This window comes from Orcinus orca, chromosome 9 (genome assembly GCF_937001465.1).
Source record: "Orcinus orca chromosome 9, mOrcOrc1.1, whole genome shotgun sequence".
Lineage (NCBI taxonomy): Eukaryota > Metazoa > Chordata > Mammalia > Artiodactyla > Delphinidae > Orcinus > Orcinus orca.
Window position 1 is genome coordinate 44840661 of NC_064567.1, and position 27603 is coordinate 44868263.

The 27603-nt window shown below is 38.1% G+C and overlaps 1 protein-coding gene across 1 annotated transcript in view; it reads right to left on the bottom strand.

Moving 5' to 3' along the window:
• ITPRID1 (ITPR interacting domain containing 1) overlaps window positions 1–27603 on the bottom strand; it is a 239224-nt gene that overhangs the window by 67836 nt on the left and 143785 nt on the right. The window contains 2 exon segments of the mRNA XM_049714691.1: window positions 1041–1182; window positions 13377–13422. Of these exon segments, the coding sequence (XP_049570648.1) occupies window positions 1041–1182 (142 nt within the window). The 5' untranslated portion in view covers window positions 13377–13422.

A 27603-nucleotide genomic window follows, 5' to 3' on the forward strand; every position in this document is an offset into this window, starting at 1 on the left:
CCAAAGAGCAAGAGATGTTAGAATAATTATTAAATTACCTGGTGTGAATACAAAGGGTGAAAAAGCATAGGAGACTTTTGCCTTTCTCTAGTTGGACATAAATCACATGGAGCCTCTCCTTACTGAATCACATTTCCATAAGGCAGCTAGCCAGTGATGTTCATTTGCAAGGAGTTCTCTGCCAGGTTAGGAACCAAATTTGCATTCATTCCAGGGGCAAATTGCACTACAGTCCCAGAATTGCCACAGGCACCCTGTGTTAAAAAGGCATCCAGTCTTTAAAGGTGGATCTTTACCACTAGCTCAACAAATAGTCAACAGGCAAAAAGGAAAGGATATAAAAGCAGTTTTCCTGTAAATATTTGTTTCCATTCTGGTTGGTTACAGGTTCCTCTGGGCTTATTTTCTTTGACTTTATCCTACGAAGCAGTGAGGTACCCGAATTACCCCCTCACAAGGTGTCTGGTGAACCAAAAAGGCCAAGTGGACATGGGAGGTGCTTAGTTTTCAACTGAGATACTGTGAAGGGATAGAATAAATTGGTGGTGGGCAAAGAAGAAAAGCCATCAGTTACATCATAAAAAATCAAACAAACAAAAAAATCACAGTGAAGGGAGAAGTGTTTTCTTACTTATTACTCTTTAAACAATTACAATTATTATCAACACCTTGTGCAAGACCCAGCAAATAAAAGCCTTTCAATAAAATGTTTGATGTCCTACGAAGCTTCATGTCTCTGGCATGGACTCCACATAGCTTTATGATCCTGGGGACTTAGGATGAGGGGATCTTGGAGTGGAAAGGAAGCAGAGTTCATTCGTTAGTTGGTCTGTTTCCATCAAGAAGGTCTGTGTCTTAGGTGTCTGTAGGGGAAGTCAGATGTGCCCATTTCATAGAAGTTTCTGGTATCATGCCAGGAATACTGGTATCTTCAAAGTCAAATCTTTGTTCCAAAATCATTTGCCCCCAGCCCAAAACCCCCATATCCCTCACCACTCACAGTAGGTTGGATTCAAATATCCCTGGGGGCCCGTTCTCACCCAGCATGGGGGAGGTGAGACTGCGGCTCTCCTCCTCAGAGCCAGGGAGCGGCTGCTCATCCAGGGGAGCCCATGTCCTCTTGGTGGACCTCAGGATGTCTCTCCTGCTCTTTTCCTGGTCTCCTTGAGACTTCTCCGCCATCTTTAAGAGAGTAATTCAACAAGCTAATTAAAAACACACACACACACACAGATTAGACACAAAGAGCTCAGCTTTCAGGCTTGGCTCAGTGAGAGGGAGAGGACGACAGGATTCACAATTCAATGAGTGGACCCAGCTTTACAATTTTTGGGAGCCTGGCTCACCTACCCAAGCAAGGTCCCTGTCTCAATGAGATAACTGTTTCTTTCTCAATGGAGAGGCAGCTGGAGACTAAGGACTAACGTGGTCTCACCCTTCACCAGGCCACATCCACACTCTGGAGGATTCAATCTGGTGGTCTGGGATGTGGATGGCAAGCAAAGAAACTGGACTGGAGGACCTACCCAGACAAGGAGAAAGTTTAAAAGCATTGATTAACATAATATAAGTATCTTTCAAATTCATCCAACAGTTACATCTATGACAATATGTTTAGAGACCCAAAATGTAAAAAATAAGGGCTTTGGCTGAGTCTCATCTCTGCAATTTATTGTGTGGCCTTGAATAAATTATATAACCTCTCTGCATTCCCTTATTTTTAATTGGGGATCAATTGCACTGAATTTCAATAACTGTTAACCTCAGCAGAATACTTATTATGTGCTAGATTCTATGCTGAATTCTATAATCCGTTATTTAATTTAATTGTCAATGAAGGAAGTAATCTAATTGCTTTTTTTAATGAATTTATTTATTTATTTTTGGCTGCATTGGGTCTTTGTTGCCGCGCGCGGGCTTTCTCTAGTTGCCGCGAGCAGGGGCTACTCTTCGTTGCGGTGCGCGGGCTTCTCATTGTGGTGGCTTCTCTTGTTGTGGAGCACGGGCTCTAGGTGTGCAGACTTCAGTAGTTGCGGCGCGTGGGCTCAGTAGTTGTGGCTCACGGACCCTAGAGCACAGGCTCAGTAGTTGTGGCGCACGGGGTTAGTTGTGCTGCAGCATGTGGGATCTTCCCGGACCAGGGCTCAAACCCGTGTCCCCTGCATTGGCAGGCGGATTCTTAACCACTGCACCACCAGGGAAGTCCGGAAGTAATCTAATTGTCACAATTTTGTAGTAAATCTAAGAGCAGTGGGGTTAAATTGCTTACCCAAAGTCACACAACAACCAGGATTCAAACCCAGGCTCTGGACTCTAAGCATGTTCCCATGACAATTAAGCTGCACTACCTGCCCTGTATGATGGTTGGGACAATTGGGATGTTAATAAATACGTTATTTACATGGCACAAGAAATACAGGCTGTCCCCATCATCTCATTTGACATTTATTAATATAGTTGTGAGGCTCACAGAGTAGGAAAGGAGACAGAAGTTTAGAGAAGCTGTGTAAATTGTGTAAACTCCCCAGACTATCAGCACATAGAGAACAAAGGCCTCCTTCTTACTGGTTGATGTGTCAGTATTTGATTGAATTCTCAGCATAGAGTAGGTGCTAAATAAATATGTACAAAACTAAAGTAGCAAAGCTAGAGTTCAAAACCACTAAACCGTGACTGAATTCCTTCCATGGCATCTACTTGAAATTGCATTAGTTTATTCTTCAAGTTTAGAGAAATGACCAAAGAGTCAAATACCTACTTCAGCCGCATGTCTTGCATCCCTAAACTTATGCATAATCACTGATCACATGACATGTAGACACTCATTTCTAATCAGCATTTTAACAAGTCAAGTTGTTCAGATTTATTATAAACATTTGAATATTTTCATTTAATTACAGATGAGCATTCCAGGTGCAACTGTCAATAAGGGTCTTCCTATATGATTTATATATTAAAATTCTGTCATTCAGTTGAACTATAAATATACAATTACTGTTGCAATAATAAATTACTGCAAAAATTAATTGTAATGACTGTTAATTTTATGTTTAAAACAGCAATTATTAAGAAATCTCAATTAATTAAAATTTAAGGCAAAGGGTGGATAGTTAATATCTATACTAATGGTAGGTCTTTTAGCCAGCTAACTTTAGAAAGTTAACTTTAGGAATATCTTCTGGGAGCAAATAAATGTTTATAAAAATTTCTATGATAACATAAGACAAAAATCATACAGAGATGATTATATTTCTAAAATTTACAGAATTATTTCATATGCTAGAATTCATAACATGGCAAAATAAAGTTTAGAAACTACATTTAATTTTTAGTTGTTTAATTTTTGAGTAAAAAAATAGTCTCTTTGGTAATGCCTTGTATCTTGTATGTGTGAATTATAATAAAAGCATCAACTCTGACAGTACAAAATCTCACAAGGAGGAAACCTCCAAAATGCTCAACAACATTCATGAAATATCAGACTCCATAAAGGATCAGGCTTGAAGGAAAGAATAATGTACTACAAAAAAATAAGATTCCCCCAGTAATCTTGCTCCTCCACTGACCTCAGCTGAAAGTCAGTTTCTGTTTAGCACGAAGATTTTGCTTTGTAGTGGCAGCAAGGACTGTCAAGCAGTTCAGTCCTCAAATTGCTGCTTCTGTACTATAACGTTGAATTTTCACCCAGCTACCACTTTCTCAAACACAACACTGTAAAAGTCGTCCAGATTTTAGATAATGATGCTGCTTTATTCATATATCCCCAAACTTCCATTCTACAATGGCATGTGTGACCTCAGCCACCAGCCTTGCACAGCCAGTGAGGATACGCTCCCTGCCTACTCAGCTGTACTTGGCTTTAGAGCAGGAAAAAGCTTGCCAAGGAAAGTGGGAACCCTTGCTAAAAGCAAGGGTCAGGGACAGGTTTGTAAAGAAAAACTCATTTGTTCCCTCTGTTATAGTGGATGCCTTCCCAGTTAGTAAACAAATCTGCTTCTGGAAATGTATTCTCTGATGCTTGAGTGACCTTGCTTTGGCATCCACTGGCTTGACCCACAGAGAGTCCTTTGGAAAGGGACACGAATCAGGTGGCAGGCCCAAATAGTCCAGTGGACTGACAGGGCAGAAGTTATGTCATGTGGCCTCTGCTGACTCATCTCGTTAACCCCTCCCCAGGACCGCTTGGAACCTAAGTCTTGCCAGCTCTGACTTGGCCCACAGTGAATCCTCATTCTGGATTGCGTTGCCTCCTGTGCCTGAGAGGCCCTCCTCTCTCTTCAGTTCCCTTGTATTATGATTACTATGTCATTAATCGTGATGTGTATAAAGAACTGCCATTAACACGGGAAATTTCTTATATTATCTAGTTTAACTGAAAAAAACAAGAGGATGTGAAACTATATACGCATCAAGAACTCAATTTTGCAAGAACAAAACAAAACAAGACCGAAACCAATGTACTGAAGAGACAAAAAGTAACGTACTGAAATGTTATCAGAGTTTCAAACTTTTTTAAATAGTCAAACTGAGAAAGAATTGGCTTTGTTACATTACTACTCCATCACATTTTCTTTCACTTGGGCAAATGCAACCACGCACGGCACTCAGAGCGGTGGCCGTGACCCCACCTTTGTCCTCTGGGATTATTTAATTTTTTGCACCTCTGCGCAAACAGGCTGCCTTGCCAAATTGGTAGTTCCTACTGCGGAGCAGAGGTTGTGCTTTACCTCCGTATTTCTCATAGATCCCAGCACAGCATTTTACCCAGAGTAAACAATCTTTAACTATTAGTTGCTTGCTTGGTTATTTGGGAAAGGAACGTGCCGTTGGCTTAGCTAGTATTCTTGGTTGGTATGTGGTTAAAAGAGCAAGTGTTTTCAGATCAGATAACTCCAGGTTTTAATCAGCTCTGCTGCTTTTCTGACATCTCCTTGGGGAAAATTTCAAATTCCTCTGATAATCTGTTTCCTCATCTCTGTAACGAGTATGAAATAGTAACTTCATAGGGTTGTTGGGAAACTTTAATGAAAAATGTATACAGAACAATCAATACCCATATTGGTCAGTTTTTTTTTTTTCTTTTTTCTTCTCTTCTTTATGTTGCCTCTTATTGTTCTGGCAAGAACTGTCAAGTAAAGAAGATGAATCAACAACCAATGCAATAGTTTTTCTCATAGGAGATAAATTTGACACTTATTTTGTAGATAACCCATGTCCTCTTGAGATTACTTAGTTTGGGTAATTGAGAAGTAGATATATTTGGGGAGTATGAGAATAAAATAATTCTGTGACCATGAGAATGCAGGTTTCCCTGAGACTAGTTAGAGGTTCATATCAGAGTTTGGAAATTCCCTTAACTATGGACTTAATTTCAAGGTTATAACTACAGGCTGTAGCTCTAGCCTTGGCTACCACTTCTGAATGAGCCCTGTGGTCAAGAAGAGAACTTCATAATGAAAGAACAGCTCCAAGGCATTCTGGGTCCACAAGGGATCTCACGATCTCTATGTCTCCCTCTGGATTCTTGTTATCACAGCCTTTGTTCAAGCCTTCGTAAGATCTCACATAGTATCCAGGCTTGCCTTTCTCCCCTCCATCTTCCACGTGTAATGCCTTCCCTAGTAGCAGGATTTAAGAGAAGTCTACATAGAGCCATGGGCTCCAGGAAGACCTGTCCCTTTTCCAGCTGTAATGCCATTCACAGACATTTGAAAAGGAAGCCCCGAGAGCACCTTATATCCTCAAAAAGATAATTACCATGAGCCTCAGTACCACTCACCTCTCTTCACAAACTAAGAGATCAGTACTCAGAGGCTGACGCTCAAAGAGAACTGATTTACACTTCTTGCCCTAGGAGACCACAGGATTAATCCCATCATGCCCTAGAGCCATGTTCATATGGCAGTGAATGTTGCCTCATCTGGCCCAATCTCCCACCCTTTCAGGACTCTCCTAACCCTTGTGCCCTCTGGAATTTATGGATTAGAACCCACCAAATCCCCTTTATCTGAAGCTCTTCACTGAATGTCCCTTCAATTCTTTCTCTAATTGAAACCCGGACACAGCTTCCTTTCTCACTGTCTCAAGTTGTGGCTTTTTCTTTTTTGCCCATTGAATTAGGAACATAGTCTTGAAGATGGTGTAAATTTCCTTCATGTTCTTCATTGCTGCTTTCAGATCTTGTTTCCTCTGTCCTTTGAAGAGCATGCTATCAGACTATGTAGGACATCAACATCTAGGACATTTGCCCCGTTTACTGAAACTTTTAAGATGGTATTTCTGTCATCTTTCTGGAAGATTTCATTATCAATCTAGATGACTTATCAACAACTGAGCACTCAGTTTAATAATCTGTCCACTTTTCATATCTGGAGAAAACCACAGTTTGAAAAGAGAATGCACCCCAATGTTCACTGCAGCACTATTTACAATAGCCAAGACATGGAAGCAACCTAAATGTTCATTGACAGATGAATGGCTAAAGAAGATGTGGTGTATATACATATAATGGAATACTACTCAGCCATAAAAAAGAATGAAATAATGCCATTTGCAGTAACATGGATGGACCTAGGGATTATCATACTAAGTGAAGTAAGCCAGACAAAGACAAATATTATATGATATCACTTAAATGTGGAATCCAAAAAAAAAAAGATAGAAGTAAACTTATATGCAACACAGAAATAGACCCACAGACACAGAAAACAAACTTATGGTTACCAAAGGGGAAAGGAGGGGAGGGATAAATTAGGAGTGTGGGTGGGATTAAACATATACACTACTATATATAGAATAGATAACCAACAAGGACCTACAGTATAGCATAGGGAACTATACTCACTATTTTATAATAAACTATAAGGGAAAAGAATCTGAAAAAAAATACATATATATATTATATATATATGCATGTATAACAATCACTTTGCAGTACACCTGAAACTAACAATATTGTAAATCAACTATACTCCAATTAAAAAAAATCTGCCCACTCTCAACAATCCTTCACTCTACTTGATTCTCATACTTCAACATTGTAAATGAACATCCTTTTAAATCCCAGTTTCAAGCATCCCCTGTCACCACTATTCTGCTCACATCTTTGCCTGGGCACAATCACCGGGTCATTCCCTTCAGCTTATAACATGGTATAATGTTTCCCATCTTAAAATAATCCTCCATTGACCCTTTCAATTCAACCGATTGTGATTCCCAAATTCACCTTTCCAAATCTGCTCCACAGCTTCAGAATAAGGTCCCTGAGACTCAGAATGGGGTATTCCCAGTTACGTGACATCTCCACTTAGATACTTATAGATAGCTTTAACTTAATATGTACCTCACTGAATTCTTCGTTCTTTCCTTGACTTCTACATGACCCTCCCACGTACCTGCATCTATTACAGTGTCCGTCTCAATAAATAGCACCGCTATTCAAGTAGTTGCTCAGGCCAAGAACTTGGGAGTCTTCCTTGATTCCTCTGTTCCTTTCACATCACACATCAAGCCATTAAATTGAGAGAGAGAGGCAGACAGACAGACAGACAGACAAAGGAGCCCTTGCAGTATATCTCAGACCAACCACCTTCACTGGTATCAACCTGATGTGAATCAGAACTTGTAGTTTCACGTGGATCATTGCAAAGATTCCCATCCACACCTCCCATTCTCTTTATAACCCACTCAAATCAGCATAATAATGGTCAACTATCAGTTCTTATCATTTTAGAATTTTCAGCAGCATTTGATATAGCTGACCCCTTCCTCTTAATGGAAACAGTCTTTTCATTTGTTTCTTAATACCACAATTTCCCAGGTTTCCTCCTATCTCACTCAAAGCTGTTTTTTGTTTCAAGCTCTTTTGCTGGTTTTCTCCTTTCCAACCTCTAAATTATGAATGGTCTATACCACAGTCCTCAGCCGTCTCTCATCCTCTCTATCTACTTGCTCTCCCTACATGAGTGCGGCTTTAACTGCTACTCTCTAATTCCATAGTTCAGTGTAAATCACTATTAAAGTATTTTTACATTGTTTTATAAGTCTGCTTAATGTCTGTTTAACAACTCTGCTTAACCATCTCTGTTTTTCAGGACAGAGATCTTAGCTCTCATATCATAATTATGTGGAAAAGATAATGTATGTTTGTTGACTGAATGAATGAATGCCAACAAGGGATTGAGAATATCAAAGAAAATCTGGTTATGAAATGATTAAGAATGGTTTGGTATTTAGCAGTTAAACAACTTATCAGAAGGTGCAACTTGCCAGGAATAGGTATACAGAATCAGGGAATAGTGCACTATGGATCTGAATTTTAAAAGTGATAAGATTTTATATATATATTCATATATACACACACACATGCATATATATATATATAACATCAGCATTTTGAAGCAGAATTTTCTGTCATCACTTGATGCCCACTTCTGCCATTTTGACCAAAACTATCTAAGTAGATAACTTTTTCTACTCTTCTCTGATGAGCCTTCCAACAGCTAACAAGCAGATGAAAGATATTAATTCATCACCAGGAAAATTAATCAACAAATAGTTAATTGGTATATGACATTGGGCATGTAGTTTCAGGTTGTCTTGGGATGTAATTTCTTCTTGCATGATATGAGAGAATTGGATGAGATGAGATAATTCCATCAGTTGATTATTCAATTTCTAGCCTCCACACAAACTGTTTAATATTTGACCAATGGAGCTCATATTTAAAAAATATTTTAAAGCTATATTCATCAAAACTATAAAAGTAAGAATAAAACATTGTTCCTATTACTCACAAGTTTGGAAGACCACTCAAAAACTCAAGCAACAAACCCAAGCCAGGAATGCCCTTCTGCTCTTCCTACCTATCCAAGTATCAAAGTCCCACAAATACTTGTAAATGTTCCCAAATGATTCAGTGAAGTAGAGGGAATAGAGTGTTCTGTCATCACTCTGCTGGGAGGAACAAGCAGTCTGTGATGACTTGTTCTGTGGGTGGTTTCCTCCCACCAGGAAATATGTGAAGGGTGCTCACTCCTGCCATTTAGGAGCAAGCTGGATCTAAAGACAAGGCAGTTGTGCCCAAGTTGGAACCCAAAGTCAGTTCTCTTGGACTTGGAGTTTTCCTCTTTTGCTGGGGAAAATACGCAAAAGATTATTATTTCAAGAACCTTATATACAGCTTCCTGGAAACGTGAAATGACTCTGAGGCTGGTAAAGTTGGATCGAATGATCCATCTACTGCTAGCTCTGTTCCAATCCCTGTCCAGCTTTAAAGAGATTTTTATTTCTCAATGATCCCCTCCTTTGTCATCATTCCTACTCTTGTCTTCTAAACATTTGCTTTGCTTCATGCTGGGGGCGAGGATGAAAGGATGTGGGGGCATCTACGCACTACTTCTGGTCTCCCATTTCAACATAATTGCAGCCTAGGTTCCTTCATGTACATCATATTCTGGATACACAGAACTACTTGTTCCCAAATGTGCCCTCCTCTCTGATCCCACTGGGTACAGATCCTTCTATAGTGCTGCCCCTTCTCTTTACTGGATACCATCTCATTGAGTTCAAACAGAACTTATTCTGTAGAACTTTTTCTCCTTATCACTCTCCACTCCTGCCCCAGCCTCCTTCTGGAACTCACAGCAAACTGTGTGACCCCTTATTGTAGCACTCTTCACACTCAAGTTAAGTAGTTTTTTCACACTTCTGCCTTTCTCACTCATCTAAATGGACAAGGACCATGACTTCCTCATTTTTGTATCCATGATACTTAGTCTAGGACGTGGATAATGATAGGTGATTAGCAATAACTGCTTAATGAATGTATAATTACTTCTGACCCTGGACTCTGTCTTTGCTCAAAATTGTGGGAATTGTGAGTTACTCATCTTTGTAGTCTTCATCATTTTAGGCAAGGTACTGTACACCTGTAGTTGCTCATAAAAGCACATGGTATAAATGAACTATAAGTTAAATAAATTCAATAATGATATCTACTAATTCAATTCAGTTCAGTATTTTACTGTCTACTGTGTACAAAGAAACTTTGAGGAGCTTACAGTATAAGAAATAGCATTTATTAACTACATATTGTGAAGCAGAATATGCATTTTAAAAGAAGTACAACTGTTCTCAAAAATTAAAAGAGGAAAACGTTCTTTTAGGGGCATAAGAAAAGGCTTCTTGGAAGCGAAAGTATTCATTCTGGCTCCTGAAGATGGGATAATGGGTAGGCAAGCATTCGAGACAAGGGGTTCAAAATACATGTAAGCAATGATAGCATAAATTTTACCAAAGGGCTATTAACCGGTGACTTTGCAACAATTAAACAGATGTTCTTCAGTGTTAACTTACTGAAATCTTGTGTCATCTTATATGATGGTGTGATGATTAATTTTATGTGTTCACTTCACTGGGCCACAGGGTGCCCAAACAGCTGGCTAATTATTATTTCTGGGCGTGTCTGTGAGGGTGTTTCCGGAAGAGATTAGCATTTGACTCAGTAGATTGAGTAATGCAGACTGTTCTCCCCACTGTGGATGAGTATCATTCAATCTGCTGAGGGCCTGAATAGAAGAAAAAGGTGAAGGGAAAGTTCTTTTTCTCTGCCTGATTGATTGAGTTGGGACATGAGTCTCCTCCTGCTTGGAAGTCGGATTTATACTATTGACGCTCCTGGTTCTCGAGTTTTGGACTCAGATGGGAACCTCACCACCAGCTTTCCTGGGTCTCCAGCTGGCAGATGACATATCATGGAACTTCTCAAGTTCCGTTATTGTGTGAGGCAATTCCTTATAATAAATCTCTCGACAAATAGATAGACAGACACATAGATAGGTAGGTAGAGATATTTTTTCTCTGCATATATCTATGTCTGTATCTATCTACATATCTATGTATCTATGTTCTGTTTCCTTTCTCTGGAGAAAGCTGACCAATGCAGATGTTTATTTCTCTCTTTTTAAAAAAATCTTTTATTTATTAAAAAAGTTTTTTTAATAGATCTTTATTGGAGTATAATTGCTTCACAATACTGTGTTAGTTTCTGTTGTACAACAAAGTGAATCAGCCATATAGTTGGGCTCTATCACACTTTCCTTCCATCTACCTTTCCTAATAACCTTTGCAAATGACTGGTCCAGCAATTTGCTTTAAGATCTTTAGGTGCATACATCTCAAGTTTAAAAGTATACTGTTACACAATAAAAACTGCATCATATTTCAGTTCAATAGGAAACTAACACGATGGTAAAGATCTTAATTATATAAATGAGAAAGTATTCACAAAGAAATAGCTGATAGTGAAGAGAAGAGATCAAGATTTAAGCCAACTCTTGTCCCTAAACACGCTTTCCTCCTAGACTTCTTACAGAGGCAAATTCTAGCAGTATTCTTTACTCCTTTGGTATCAGAGATGCCATCATTGTTCCCTTCCCACTGTGATCATAACCATAAAATCTCAGGGAATGTAGCAAAGGGAACAGATCTTATTCATTATAAATGATCTTAAGAAACTGTCATGATATTACAGCTTCGTACCCACTGACTGTGTTGGGAAGACAAACTCTTCCCGGATAAAATCTGCATATGCAGAAATAAGTTATGTATGCATTGTGAAAAAGATTCCTGCATTAAGGCAGGAAGACTTTGTACTATTTCTTACAACCAACAGTATGTGAATTTACAATTATTTCTAAATTAAATGTTAATTAAAAAACAAAAAATAAAACAAAAGAAAAAGAGTCCTAAACAATTCATCAAAATAAATTTCAATAGTGTTAATGATTTAATGTGAAAACATGAAATACAAATAGTCCTAGAATAAAATATTGTGAGTATTTTTTCTAATCTTGAGGTGGTAAAAGCCTGCAGAGAAATGACACCAAAGGCAATGAAGGGAAATCATGATGGATTTCACCAGATAAAATTTTTAAATTTACTGTGGCAAAAATAGTAAACATGTCAAAATGTTTTAAAAAATGTAAAAATATTTGCAGTATATGTGACATTAAAAGTTTTCATATCCTTAATGTATGACATGCCATTACAAATCAAAAAGAAAAAGATACATGGAAGTAGAAGCAGTGTAATGATCAGGCAATCCAAAAATAGAAAATCTATGAATGACTAAAAAATGTAAATGTAATGTCATTATTATTTAAGAAAAGGAAAACTGAAAAGAGAATGAGTTACCATATTAGATTTTCAGATAGAAATTCATTAGCGTGAGAATAGCTGACTCATTATGATTATTTTTGACCATTGCTTCCTCCTTTTAAGGTTTGAGTCCCACTATTAAATCATTTCTTAACATAATAAGACTGATAAGTAGGTGATCTTTTGACGGAACTTTATAACGAAAGGTTGTTTTTTATTTCAATTAATTAATTTATTTACTTATGGCTGTGTTGGGTCTTTGTTTCTGTGCGTGGGCTTTCTCTAGTTGTGGCAAGCGGGGGCCACTCTTCATCATGGTGCGCGGGCCTCTCACTATCGCGGCCTCTGTTGTTGCGGAGCACAGGCTCCAGATGCGCAGGCTCAGTAGTTGTGGCTCACGGGCCCAGTTGCTCCACAGCATGTGGGATCTTCCCAGACCAGGGCTCGAACCCGTGTGCCCTGCATTGGCAGGCAGATTCTCAACCACTGCGTCACCAGGGAAGCCCCGTGAAAGGTTTATAGTGAGAAAAATGCATACTCTTTTTTTTTTTTTCCTTACAATTCTTCAATTTTCATCCCTGAATCAAATTGCCTGGCTTGTCAACTAAAAAATACAGGGTGTTCTGTTACATTTAAATTTCAGGTAAAAAATAAATAGTTTAGCATAAGTATGGGTCATACATTATTTGGGACCTATTCATACCAAAAGATTTTGCTGTCTATTTAAAATTCAAATGTAACTGGGTGTCTTGTATTTATCTGGCAAGCCTATCCTTGAATCAGCTTTCTCTACTCTTGCAAAAGAAGTTTTCACTTCTACAGCAGTTTCCACCTGTACCGGAAAGCCCACATGGCCTGAGCACATCAAGCTCAGTTTTCATATTTAGTGAATTAACTGAATAGTTAAAAGCCAAAGAGTGTAACTCTTTTACTTCATCTTAATGAATTAGACTTCCTTCAGATAGTAAGGGAAAAGTGACACAAATGATCCAAGATACAAACAATAGATACAAAAGGATGGAAATATAATTTCTGCATCTCAGAAACATTGCTTGAAATAATATTCACAACATAGAAGAAATAAGCTAACCATTTTGAGCCTAGAGCATTCCCATCCCCTGTGTTTTAGACCTTTCTGTGTCAATGGCAGCCACCCAGGCAGACACAGGGATGCTGAAATCATCCAGGCCAGAACCCATGACGATTAGATTTCTTACCTTATTGCTAATAGTCTCTCTTCCTAGGAGTCACTCTGTCACACAGCTGCAGGTAAAAAAAAAAGTTTCAGAACATGCCACAGCTGCCCTTTCATTCCAACTGAGAGAAAATGAGAACAGAGAACTAATATCCCCTCCCCCACAACAAACAAACAAACAAATGATAAAAGTTACTCTACCAGAAGAAAGGAATCTCAGCAGAGAAGTGGCCCTTGTAGTTAGTTTGCTGTAGTTTTTCTCAAAAAGTGTTTGTAGTGGTCTTGGATGCTTTCCTGTCTCCTTGAGCATCACAGCTGCTAACATTAAAAAGCCTTTGTGACAGAACTGTGATCTAGGTTTTTATTTGTGCCTATTTAAAAGTTAGTCATAGAAAGCCAGGACAGTCTGCTTGCAAAGATCCGTGGTCAAGTTGGGGATAAAGATATGTAGTGATTCCCTTTACCCTCCCTTTTAAGGAAAGAAAGCAGTAAGAAAGTACTAGTTAGAAATAGCAGAAGTTATTAGCTAGAAGTCCTGGACTCAGAGGAATGCGTAGAGAATGGATACAATGGTTCCAGTTGTGTTTTTATTTCTATGAATCCTCTTGCTGTCCCTTTAATGCCCTCTGACCTGTTGGCAGTAGCATCAGGTCTGAATGCAAGACTGGGAAGCACTTCACTGAGGAAGTAAAGCAAACCTGTCTTCATTTGGTTACCATGGTTATGGTACTGTGTGTTACCAACCTGATGATTTGCATTGCAAACCATCACTGGAAATGAGGACAGTGGAACTTGATATTCCAGGTGGAGAGGTTCAATTCACAGGAACTTCTACTGGAAAGTTCAGAGCAAACAGAACATAAATATACACACATACTCCCAAACCCGTAAAGAAGAGGACCAAACTGTAAGGGCTAACAGTCAGTCTTATCCTCCATGGAATTTCAGTATCTATGAAGTATTTTAGTTGAAAGATCAGACAATTTCATTTTAGAAAGGTAAATAAGCACATTATTGGCCTCATTAAAAAAAATTAAATTTCACAGTCACATTCAGCGTGCATTCTTGTGAAAGACATAATGCTAAAGCACTCCCTAAAAATTATTCTATCCTGAGTCACGCATGCCAACAAATAGCCTTCATTTTGAAAAGCTTCATTAGCAGAGTTTGAAATGATGGAAAAGACCGTGTGCATTTCAACTTATATTTAACTTCAAACAAACAGGAACCCCAATATATAAAAGGAGAGTGCTGAGGTTGTCTTCAAGAGGAATGAGTGGAAAGGGCCTCATCAAATCTTCCCTCTCCCTCTGTGACAGCTAGTGAGGTTCCTCTGCAGAGCTCCTAATATTAGTGGCTAGAATGCTAATGGCCCTATAAACTGGCCTGAAACCTATCCTGGGAGAAACTCTTGTCTTTTAGGCTTCTCTCACCTCTTCACCACCAGGTTCTAAGACCCTTACTCTCGGAAGCCCAGGAGTCTCTCGAGGCCTGAGATAACACCACAGCCACCTTTTCCTCCTGTGGCGTCCACAACCCACTCAGCCCTAGGAAGAGCAGAACTTTTGTCTTGGACAAAGACTAACTGGCAAAGCATACTTTAACTGAAGTATCACGTGCAGAACTACACTTGGAAAATGGAGTCCATAGTTTAACAGTTTTCATTTTAATAAAAGTGATTTTTTAAATGCAAATAGACATTCAATTGCACCCACAAAGAAATCCTCAACTAGCCATATTTTAGTTGCCTATTAGTTATATATGTATTATTTATGTAGATCATTTATTGGGAAGTTGCAGTACACGATGGATTGAAATCTGCATTAGAAATTAGAAGAATAGGACCCTATCTTAACCCAGTTCCTACTAGAATGGTCTTGGGAAAATCAATTCCCCTTCAGAGACATAGCTAATTTGGAAAAATAATGTGTACATTGCTGAATTTTTAAAAAAGCTCTCTGCATGAAAATTAAAGATATCATATTGTATCAAAGTCTGTGAAACAAGGGAAATTGATAGCCAATACATTGTTATTCTATGAACAGTCTTCCAAATAAAACACCTTCCTTCTAGTTCTGTTCCCTAGCATGCAGAATAATTTCTTCCTTAGTAATAAAGAAATACTTAAAGTTGAATGAGTTCACTGCCTAAGGGAGAGGTAATAAAGTAAATCAAAGTGACAATAGAGTTGCTAAATTTTGGGGGGTAAAAGGAGAGGGTTCTATGGAATCTCATAGTTAGAGTCCTCAGCCCAGGTTTGAGGGTTTGGAAAAAGCATCCTGGAAAACATGGAGTCTAAGCTTGATCCTAAGGGAGATCAGAAGTTAGTCAAGGAGGTGAAAAAGAAGGGAAATAAGCTAAAGGGGGTGCTCCAATTAGTAGGGAAATGAGGGTAGGGCAAAAATACGACTGGAAAACCCATATATTTTCCATATTTTCAATAAGTGTATCATTCTCATAACCTTGATCTCTTTGGAAATTCTGTAATACAATGGCAGGGATAAGGAAAGTGAGACCCAGAAAAGCTAAGTGATTTGAGAATATCACAAAATGAATTTTTGGTATATTACGCCCTGGAATTAAGGTCTCAGGAATCCCTTTCCTAATGCTTCTACCATTAATGGGTCGTCCTGGGAAAACAGGCTAAAAGAAGAGGCACAAGTTTAATGTCTTTCCAATTAACTGAGTTTACTTGTGGTTCCATTTGTCTGGGGTAGCCTTCTTAAGAATGCCAGTAAGTAAACATAAGCTCCTATCCTCTGCATGGGGTGGGGAGAAGGAGGGCGATCCAGGCAGAGGGAACAGCATGTGCAAAGGTCTGGGGGCCAGAGAGAGAATGGTGCACTTGAAGAACTGCAAGAGTCTAAGTATGGCTACTGCATAATATATGAAGAGTCAATGTCAAGTGATACAGCTGGTGAGAAAAGGAGTAAGCAGATCATAAAGGCTTTGCATTCCATTAAGAGATTTGAACTTTATTCTGAGGGTAGTGAGAAGTGACATTATCAGATTTATATGCTAAAAAAGATCCTCTTGCTTTAATATGGAGAATTCAATGAGTGGAAGGAACATGACTAAAGACAGGAGGCTGGGGACCAGGTGAGATGCAATACTGACTGCAGCCATAGCCCCACGGTTAAAGACATGAGTTACTTTAGAACCATGTGTGAGAAAAAATCAGCAGGTCTTATTAACTGATCCACTCTGTGGGGAAAGACAGTGGTCAAAGATTTTTCTCAAGTATAGGTTTATAAAGGGATCTAGTGTGTTTTGTTTACAAATATAGAGTTTGGGGTTCCCATGGAAACACCAAGGGGAAGTATCAGTATGCAGTTTGGATACATGAGTGTGTTCAGTAATGAAGTCTGGGTTTACATGCATGTCCAGTAACAAAATAGCTTCTAATTGATGCCAAGGTGACAGGTGAGTTCACTACAGGAAGGACTGTGGAGTGAAAGTAGGTCCTAGACCAAGATGGAGAACAAGATGAAGGGAAGAATTAAGACTGCCAAAATCAGAAGCGGGCTTGTAAGCTCTGGAGAACTGAAACCTTTGATCTACATGAGAAGCCAAGTTACAATCATCAGGCAGCTTGATGAATCTACAATAGAGTCAATTGTATTGTTGAAATGTCTAATGGGTTCAAACTATCAGAAGGAGACACAATAGACAGTTGAAACTTTTGATTCAAAGTTTCTCAAACCTAAATGTGCATGGAAGTCCCTAGTGCTAGAGATTTTAGTCAGTAGGTCTGGGGTGGGATGAGAAAATATGCATCATTATTGATAACTTCTCCAAAGCAACTCTGAGGTAGCGTGTCCCAAGGGAAGAATTTCAGAATCATTGTTTCTGGTTAGTGCATCCTTTCTCCTGATTGGCCAGTTTTGCTTCTTGACATTGTTCTTCTACACAAAAATACTCACCTTCTACTCTTAAGCATTTAAAAGATATATTGATTGTTGAGCTATACATGGAGCTTGTGGTTTCTAGTACATTTCCAGCTCATTGGGAATGTTCCCACTTTTACTCTTCTCACTTTTACCCTGTGAAAACTTCACTTACAGAGAACATGTGAATGATGATGGTGGTGGTGGTTTTTAATGATCAGAGGCAGAGCCTGGGGGAGGGAGACAGAACTTCAGCCTCCCTAGAATCTCATCAGACACACATTCTTTAGTAAGATCAATTGAAGTGTTTTCCAAATAGCTCTTAATGTCCAGTAGATGGACATTAAGATGGTGTTTCACTTTAGTAAGACCTTTAATGATGCTTATTACTGTTTTTTACCCCTTTGAGTTAGATTTGTCATATCATGCATGCTATTGGGTATTCATTCTTATCACAATAAGTCCTGCTAGGTCAATTTAATCTTTCTACAGTAAAGATCCAAATCAAACGCTGCCTCCACCGGGAATGGAACTCCCCTATTTTACTCTCATTTTCCTTATGCTTGTCATGGAGCACTTACCACATTGTGCCTGCTATTAGACCACTGATTCTTAAATGGAATTTATTTTGCCCCCAAGGGGACCTTTGCCAATGTCTGAAGACATTTTTGGTTGTCACAGTGGGATGGATGATGTTACTAGTGTCTTATGGGTAGAGGCCAAGGATAGTGTTAAGCATGCTATAATACACAGAGCACTCCCCCCGTCACAAAGAACTTTTCAGTCCCAAATACCAAGAGCATTGAGATTGAAAAAAAACTCTGCATTAGACAAAGGGAAGACATAAATTGCTTAGGACTTAGAGCCACAGGTGCTTAGTTCCAGCTCTGGCTCCAATGTTTACTACCTGTGAGACAATGGGCAGGTCTCAATTTCTGAATCTGAGTATTCTCATCAGTAAAATGTAGATACTTATTTTACAGATGCTCCTTTCACAGAAATATTGTAGGGTTCATGGCAATAATGCCTAAAAGTGGCCTGCAAACTTAACACAATCATCATTGGATGCTTTGAGATTGTATGTATAATGATGACTATAATGATAATAATTATGCAGGGAGTTTGGATATATAGGTCTAGAGCTCAGTAATGACATCTAGGCCGGATTTCAAATTAAACTAGAATCTTACTCATTTTAATTTCATCTCAGTGAGTATTTATTGAGCAGGCTCTCTGGGCTGGCATTCTTCTAGGTACTATAGATATAAAAATGAGACATTCTCCTTGAATTAAGGGCTCTTTTTTAGGATGGAGATAGAGATATAAACAAAAATTAAAATATCATGTAAAATAGCCTAAGATAACAGAGAATAGATGAATGAAGTTTTTTTAGAAAAATAGCAATTCAAGATATATTTTAGAAGTTTATGGGTTGCATTACTACTGGCAACAAAAAAACTTTCTTTACTACCTCTCTTTACTGATCCCCACGGGGAAAAATATACATTCTAATGACTCAGATTACCCACTCTTCAGAGTAGATGAAAGTCAGTAAGGAACTGAAATTGCTTTTTAACAATGAATATGTTAAATCTGACCATATAGAAAAGTAACAAAATGGAGGCAGCTCTCTAGTCTTTAATCCTAAAATGGGACCACTAGTCATGACTCAAAACAGTGGCTGTGCATTGCTCATTGCTCTAACTGAGGCATAAAATGCCCTCAGAATGCAAACTAATGGTATTTGGGGAATGCAAACTAATGGTATACTTGAAGTTTTCGAGAACACACCAGGCAGCTGGACACTATTCCCAGTTATCTTGCTCATAGGAAATAAATAACTGCTCAGTAAATGTCCAAAAAACTGAACAGGATTACTTGACAGTAATAGAGGAAGTGGGCACTGATTTTGCCCCTTTCTCTACAAAGCCCCACAATGTTTGGTTGTAAGGGAGAGTACCAAATACCCAGGGATATCTCATTGAAAAGAGTGAGTGGACTCATCTTGTCTCTACACTGTCTTGGGTACTCAACAATTTCAGCATAACTGAATAGTTGATATATTACTAACATGTACTTCCTACACTGTCCATTGTCATATTCCCTTCGTGGATCTCCTAACCTAGAATGTACTCAGTATTGCCTAGGCTAATAGCTCCAAGCCATTTTAATCCAAAGGGCTACTCAGTGGCTCAAGAAGAACCAACACCCTTACAACTATCATTTACATCAACAAACCTTATAGAGTTAGTAAGTAAGAAACCCTACTATTCCACACCATGAGCACAGTGAATATGGCACAGTTGGACAGCACCTAAGATCTCTAAGGGATGCGGTCCAAGAGAATCTCTCCCATTTTTGTGAACTTCACCTTCAGGAAACCCACCAGGTTCTCACAGTGAGGATGCAAGAAAGAGACTCTCATGGCTCTGGGAGCAGTAGGGGAAGAGTAATCATTGTGAAATATGCTCAGATCCTTCTCCATAACAAAGGCCTGTTCTCCAAGAGAAAATATTTTGCCAGAACCTCACCCCAGTTGTGGAAAAGCGTTCCTCCTACTCTAGACCACTTTAGATTTCTTGTCTCACCTAAGAAAAAACATAGTCAATAGGGGTCAGGGCTTCAAGGAAATAGACTGGGAATGCTGCTGCCAGGTATGGCAATAGGAGCAGGAAGGAAGAAGCTATACTATTGGAGAAACACTTGTGAAAGTCTCAGCCCCAACACAGAGACCCACTAAAACACTGAGATCTAATCAGAAGATTGCAGAATGCATCCTCTCCCCCACATTCTACTAACATACCAACAGAGTTCTGATATAATCATAGTGGATTACAACTTAAAAATCTACAATCTCTCTCTCTCTTTCTCCCTCTCCTCTCTTTCTCTCTCTCTGAGGAGTACTTGGGGAAAATCAAAGTCAAGATGGGAGACAAAAAACCAAGACACTAGAGGAATTTGAAAGCCTCTGGCATCTATAGCCATAGCTAACATTAAATACAGCCCAATCTCTGGTCAAATAACATAAATTCTTACACTAAAGGCTATTTACTTCAGTTCTTATTACCTGATACAACATGTATTACTTTCAACAAAAAATTACAAGGGAAGAAAAAACACAGTCTAAAGAGGTAAAACAATTATCAGAACCAAAATCAATGATACAAATGTTGGAATTATCAGATAAGAAATGTAAAATAACTATGATTAATATGTTAAGGGTCTAATGGAAAAAGTATATAGCATGCAAGGAAAGATGGGTAATATAAGCAGAGAGATGGAAACTCTAAGGAAAAAATCTAAAGGAAAGTCTAGAAATCAAAAATGCTATAACAAAAATGAAGAAGACTCACACAGCCATGAAAAGAATCAGTGACCTTAAAAATAGGTCAGTAGTGGGGCTTCCCTGGTGGCGCAGTGGTTGAGAGTCCGCCTGCTGATGCAGGGGACACGGGTTCGTGCCCCGGTCTGGGAAGATCCCACATGCCGCGGAGTGGCTGGGCCTGTGAGCCATGGCCACTGGGCCTGCGTGTCTGGAGCCTGTGCTCCGCAACGGGAGAGGCCACAACAGTGAGACGCCCGTGTACCGCAAAAAAAAAAAAAAGGTCAGTAGAAACTTCCCAAACTGAAAATCAAATGAAATAATGACAGACTCCACAGATTTACGACATGTAGAAAGCACTAAGTAGGATAAATACTAGAAAACCATAACTAGGCATATTATTTTCAAATTATAGAAAACCAAAAACAAAGAGAAAAGTTTGCAAGAAGCTGGGGGGCTTGGGGAGATGTACTTATAAAGAAACAAGGATAAGAATTACAGTGGACTTCTCACCAGCCATAAAAGCAAGAAGAGAGTGAAGTAAAATATTTCAAATATTGAATGAAAACCTCCCATCAAATTAGAATTTTATAACCAATGAAATTATCCTTCAAATGTGAAGAATAAATAAACGTAGTCTCAGAAACAGAAAAATTAAGAGAATCACTAGCAGGACTACCCTACAAGATAAGTTAAAAATTTTTCTTCAGGTAGAAGGAAAATGCAACAGGTCAGAAATTTAGATCTACAAAAGAAAGGAGAAACATTGAAGAAGGAATATATACATGTAAAATAAAATTTTTTATTTTTCCTATTCTTAATTTATGTAAACTATAACTGCTTGCAGTAATAGCAGTAGCAATGTATTGGATGATTAAAGTATATGAATAAGTGAAATAAAATATAATATCAAAGGATGGGAGAGAGGAAGTGGGAATATCCCATTATAAGTTACCTGCATTGCATGAGAGGTGGCATAATGTTATTTAAAGGTGACTTTAGATTAGTTAAACATGAGTAGTGTAAACTCTAGGGAAACCACTAAGTATGTTTTACAATAAGTATACAACACGCTAAAAGAGAAAATAGAATAGTCATATAAAATGCTCAATAAAACCAGAGGAAGCAGAAAAAAAGAGGGGAAAAAATTAACAAAGAACAAATGCAACAAATAGAAAACAATGACAGACATAGTAGGCATAACATAGACACATTATGCCAATTATATCAATAATCACTTTAAATGTGAATGTTCAAAATACAGCAATTAAAAGACAGAGATTGGGCTTCCCTGGTGGCGCAGTGGTTGAGAGTCCGCCTGCCGATGCAGGGGACACGGGTTCGTGCCCCTGTCCGGGAAGTTCCCACATGCCGCGGAGCGGCTGGGCCCGTGAGCCATGGCCGCTGAGGCTGTGCATCCGGAGCCTGTGCTCCACAACGGGAGAGGCCACAACAGTGAGAGGCCCGTGTACCGCAAAAAAAAAAAAAAAAAAGACAGAGATTGTCAGAGTGGGTTAAAAAACAACAACCCCCAATTTGATGTTATCTACAAAAAATCCATTTTAAATATAAACACTCAGATAGATTAAAAGTAAAAGGGATGGAGAAAGATAACACCACACTAATCAAAAGAAAGCTGGATTAGCTATATTCACTTCAAACAAAGCAGACTTTAGAACAAGGAAGATTATCAGGGGTAAATACCGGCATCATGTAATGATAAAGGTATAAATTCTCCAGAAGACATAACAATTCTAAATGTGTATGTGTAACAGAGAACAAATCTGACTCCATATTGGCTCAATTCCTTTAGTTCTAACCTTTGTGCTCTGTTGCCTGTGCTTAGTCATGATGGCTCTGCACCTTTCTCTCTTCAAACAGTAAAAAAATGTTGCCTATAGCCTGGAATATACATAATAACCCTTTCTCAAGGCTCTGCCTCCCAGGCTTGACCTTTAAAGGCGTAACACTTTTCATTCATATAGAGATAAAAAGTTGCAGAACAGAAAATAACATTTGTCTTTTTGAAGGTTTTTAGGAACATTGTGATCAGACCTATGTGGGCAGCTGTAAGAACAAAGAATTATCACATCCCCTCCAGAGTCTGGCTGGCACCAAGATGTCTGAAACAACCAGCCACACCCTCTCCTCTTTTAGTATAAAAGAAGCCTCACTTCTAACTCAGGTGAGACGGTTCACGAGTCCACCATCTTCTTGGTCTGCTGCCGTCCTAAATAAAATCGCTATCCTTTGCCCCAACAACTTGTCTCTTGATTTATTGGCCTGTCATGCAGTGAGCAGTAGAGCTTAGACCAGGTAACATATGCCCTTAACACAAGAGCATAAACATACACGAGGTGAAAACTGATATAACTGAAAGGAGAAATAGGCAAATCCACTATTATAGTTGGAGATTTCACCACCCCTCTTTCAGTAATTGATACACAAAGCAGGCAGAAAATCAGTGAGGGTACTGATGACCTGAACAGCACTATTAGCCAACTGGATCCTGTTGAAATGCACAGAAAATTTCATTCAACTATAGGAGAATACATATTCTTCTCAAGCTCACATAGAACATTCAACAAAGTTGACCACATTCCGGGTCATAAAACGTACCTTAATAAATTTATAAGACTAGAAATCACATGAAGTGTGTTTTCACGCCACAATAGAATCAAACTATAAATCAGTAACAGAAACATAACTATAAAATCTCAAAATATTTGAAGATTAAACAACACAATTCTAAATAACACCTGGGTTAAAGAAGAAATCTTAGGTTTAAAAATATTTTGAACTAAATGAAAATGAAAATACAACTTACCACAATTATCAAAATTTGTAAGACGTAGCAAAAGCAGTGCTTAGAAGGAAATTTATAGTATTAAATACATATTTTAGAAAATAATAAAGATCTATAATCTAAGCAACGTAAGCTTAAAGCAAGCAGAAGAAAAGAAATAATAAAAATAAGAGCAAAAATCAATGAAACTGAAAAACAGGAAAACAATAGAGAAAAATCAATGAAACCCAAAACTGGCTATTTGAAAAGATCAATAAAAGGGATAACTCTTTAGCCAGGCTAAGTGAAAATAAAAGGGAAAAGAAACAAACAATGTGAGAGCCAGGTTTCTCACAGTTGGAGTGGAAATTTACAAATAAACAAGGGGAAGAGGCTAGAACAACCCAGGTGGTAATGGATTAGAGTTGAGGACAACAGTATTAACTCATGGTTAGCTTAATATACATATAGATAGTTACATATGGAAATATTTATACATATGTTTATATAGATGAGTTAGCATACACATATATATTCCCTCCCTCTGTCAGCTGAGAGGGCCTAGAAGCAAAACACCCAGTAGTAATAAGCATGTATAGTTCCCAGATCTTGGTTTCTAATATATCATTCTCCTGTAAAAGGAACCAATGCACCTTGAGAGATTGTTGAACTATAAATGATAAACTCGTAACATCTTAAAGTAATGAAGCGCTAAACACGCATGCGCGCGCGCGCACACACACACACACACACACAATGATGTGGTATGTCAAAGAGATACAAAAGCCAGCTGAAAGAGCTCCTAACGGCCCAAGCTGGTACAATTTGAGCACACAATACATAAAGCAGTATTGGATTATAACCCAAAATTTAAAATAAATATCCACGAGTCCATACTCATATAAATAAGTGATTTATATAAATAAATAACTGTGGGAGAATAGACAAATCTCCTGTGCAGAAGAATTCCAAATAATTTATTTAGATACTACACTTTCTAACTTCTTACTCCTTGAGTGTGGGCTTAGCATAGTGACTCTCTTCCAAATAATAAAGTATGGAAAGGTGGGAGGGAGTAACTTTACAGATAAGAAACCTGACAAACAATACCTGAACCAGGTGATCGAGGCTAACATCAACAGTCATGTCATGTTGATAGTTTGCACCCTTGATACAATGCGATGAGAATGCTATTTTACCTCTGTGACCTTCCTCCCTCACGCCCATAACTCCAGTCTGATTATAAGAAAAACACCAGACAAATCCCAGCTGAAGGACACTCTACAAAATATTTGATCAATATTCTTCAAAAATGTCAAGGTTACCAAAAACAAGGAAAGTCTCAGAAACTATAACAGTTAAGAGGAACCTAAGAAGATGTGAAAACTAAATGCAATGTGGTATCTTGGATGGGATCATGGAACAGAAAAAGAACAGTAAGTAAAAACTAAGGAAACAAAGGTACAGACTGTAGTTAATAATGATGTATCAATATTGATTTATTAATTGTAATAAATTACCATACTAATGTAAGATGTTAATAATAGAGGAAAGTGGATATGGGGAACTCTGTACTATCTTTGCAATTTTTCTGTAAATCTTAAACTATTCAAAAATTTCTAAAAATTATTTATTTGGCAGTTGGACAAGATGGTATTTAGTATATTTATTCTAACTCTGATATTCAATGATTTTAAAATAAGATATTTGTGATTTGCTAAGTGACAAATAGCAGCAGCATGCATATATATACATTAAAATTATACACATATTGAGAGAAACTAGAAATATATACATATATGTATGATTGTGTGTATATATCTATGTAGATGTAATATTACTATATTAGGATACATAAGACAATGTTAAGAATAGTTATCTCTGGATGATATGATTATGGACAATTTTTACTTTCTTCATTTTATTGACAGTATTTTAAAAACAACTGACTAAGGACACAATTACTTTTGTAAAATAAAAACAAGTCAGTAAAAGGTTTTGTTTTACAAATCGATGAGTATCCATGATGGGTGTTGCCCGTCTGGACTATGTGCCCCTCCTCCAAGCCTAACCAATTCTTCATGCTTACTTCTATCATTGTATTTACAAAATAAATTATATATGTACGTTATTTGTCTGTCTTCCTTCCTAGATTATAAAATTCTTAAGGACAAAAAGAATCTGTCACTTCTGCATCACTACTGTCTAGTCCAGAGCCCGGTATGTTGTGCATTTAGGGGCCCAGGCAGAGGGCAATGCAATGTGAAATCTTGGGCAAGCAACTGAAGTAACTAATCCAGTTTTCTCATACATAAAATGAGAAATCTGGGCTACTTCCATCTCTGGGGTTCCTTCCAGATTTAAGATTCAACATTCTCTGCCTGTCTCAATGAATTAGGCATAATTTCACAAAATAAGAACTCCAGGGAAATTATGTGACTTGCCCAACTTCTTCTTTTGCATCTTCTGGAAGATGATGGAAGATTGAGATTCAGGAAATGTCTGCTCCGTGGGAATTGGTTCAGAAAGCCTTTTTCTGTAGGTTTTAAATAATTTATTATTTGCAGTTAAATCTGTCCTTGAAAATTTACAAAGGTTTGAGCAAATCAGAGTGGTTAAAATACGGAAGGATTAAATACAAGGATAATTATTTCATTAAGGCCTTACTGAAATTATTCTTTAAAAAATTTCTGCAATATGCAGAAAATACTCTGTGTGATAAAGTGAACATATTGCTACATGTGTGTCATTCTGATTACACTGCTTTTTCCTTGGGGCTGAGATTAAGGAAGAATGATGAAAAAGGACAAGTCACCATCCATACATCTTGAAGTCAAACTCTGAGACCCTTCCACCATCAGTGGTTCTGCCATCTCTTAATCAGCAACATTTTCCAGTTTTCCTACTCCTATTCTCCACTGACACTGATCCCTTGAAACATCAAGTTCACCTAGAAGAGCCTATTACAATTTGTTTTAGTTTTCTATCAAGCTGCAACAAAGTTACTACAAATTTAGTAGCTTAAGACAACACAAACTATATTATAGTTCTAGAGGTCAGAAATCCAAAATTCGTCTCACTGGACTAAATTAAGGAGTTAGCAAGTCTGCACTCCTTTCTGAGGGCTCTTGGGAAGAATCCATTTCCTGCCTTTTCCAGCTTCTAGAGGCTGCCCACATTCTTCAGATCCTGGCCCCTCCTCCAGCTTCAATACCAGCAGTACAGCATAGTCCAATCTCTCGGACATTGATATTCTACTCCTGCTATCACATCTCCTTTTCCGACTCTGATTCTCCTCCCTCTCTCCAATAAGGACACTTACAGTCACGTTGGGCCCACCCAGATAATCCAGGATAGTCTCCCCATCTCAAGATCCTTAATTTATTCATATCCACAAAGTCCCTTTTGATATGTAAGGTAGCATATCGACATCTTTGGTATGGGGGCCATGTTTCTGTCTACCATGTATCTGTCTTTCTCTCAATATCCAACAGAGTGGACACCTCTATTTTCATGGCAATCTCTGAGTTAGGCACTTTTTGGTACCAGTCACATCTTGTCACAGAGAAGTCACTACTTTGTCAGTTCTATAGGATGACCCTTTTAGAAAGTGTAAATGGATATGTGAGGCTCTAATTAAAGCATGCAATACTTTTCTATTCAGATAAAATTTGTTTTTTCTTAAGAGTATAGCTTTGGTGAGATAGACTCAGATTTAAATCTGGGCTATATCATCAATTATCTGTGTCAGTTAGAATAAACTACTTTCTTTTTCTGAGTTTGCCATCTCTAATTCAGCCACATTTTCTACCACCCAATTAAAGACCCCACCATCCCTGAGATTTTTTCTTTGATGTGAGATTTGAAGGATATACAGGGTGTCTTAAATTATACAGTAACAGTCATAATTGAGCTTCATAGACTTATTAGAAATAAATGAGTAGAAAATAAGTAAGCTCTTATAATTTGGGTGGGCTTTTTACTTGAAACATCTAAGGTTTGATATATTCATTCTCTTCTCTGAAAATATTTTCAATATCTATTCTCTAGAACCTATAAACACATGCCAAAGAATCTTAGAAAAACCACCTAAGTGTCTAACAAGACACCCAGGTGATGAAGTATTATGCAGATTATAAGATATGATGTTTATAAAAAGAGTTTTATTTTTAATCTCCTGGTCCCTTCCTCTCCTAGCCCAACCCTTGTGTCTCTGTGATTCTCTGAAACTTGTCCAAGTTTCTCTGCAAGCCCT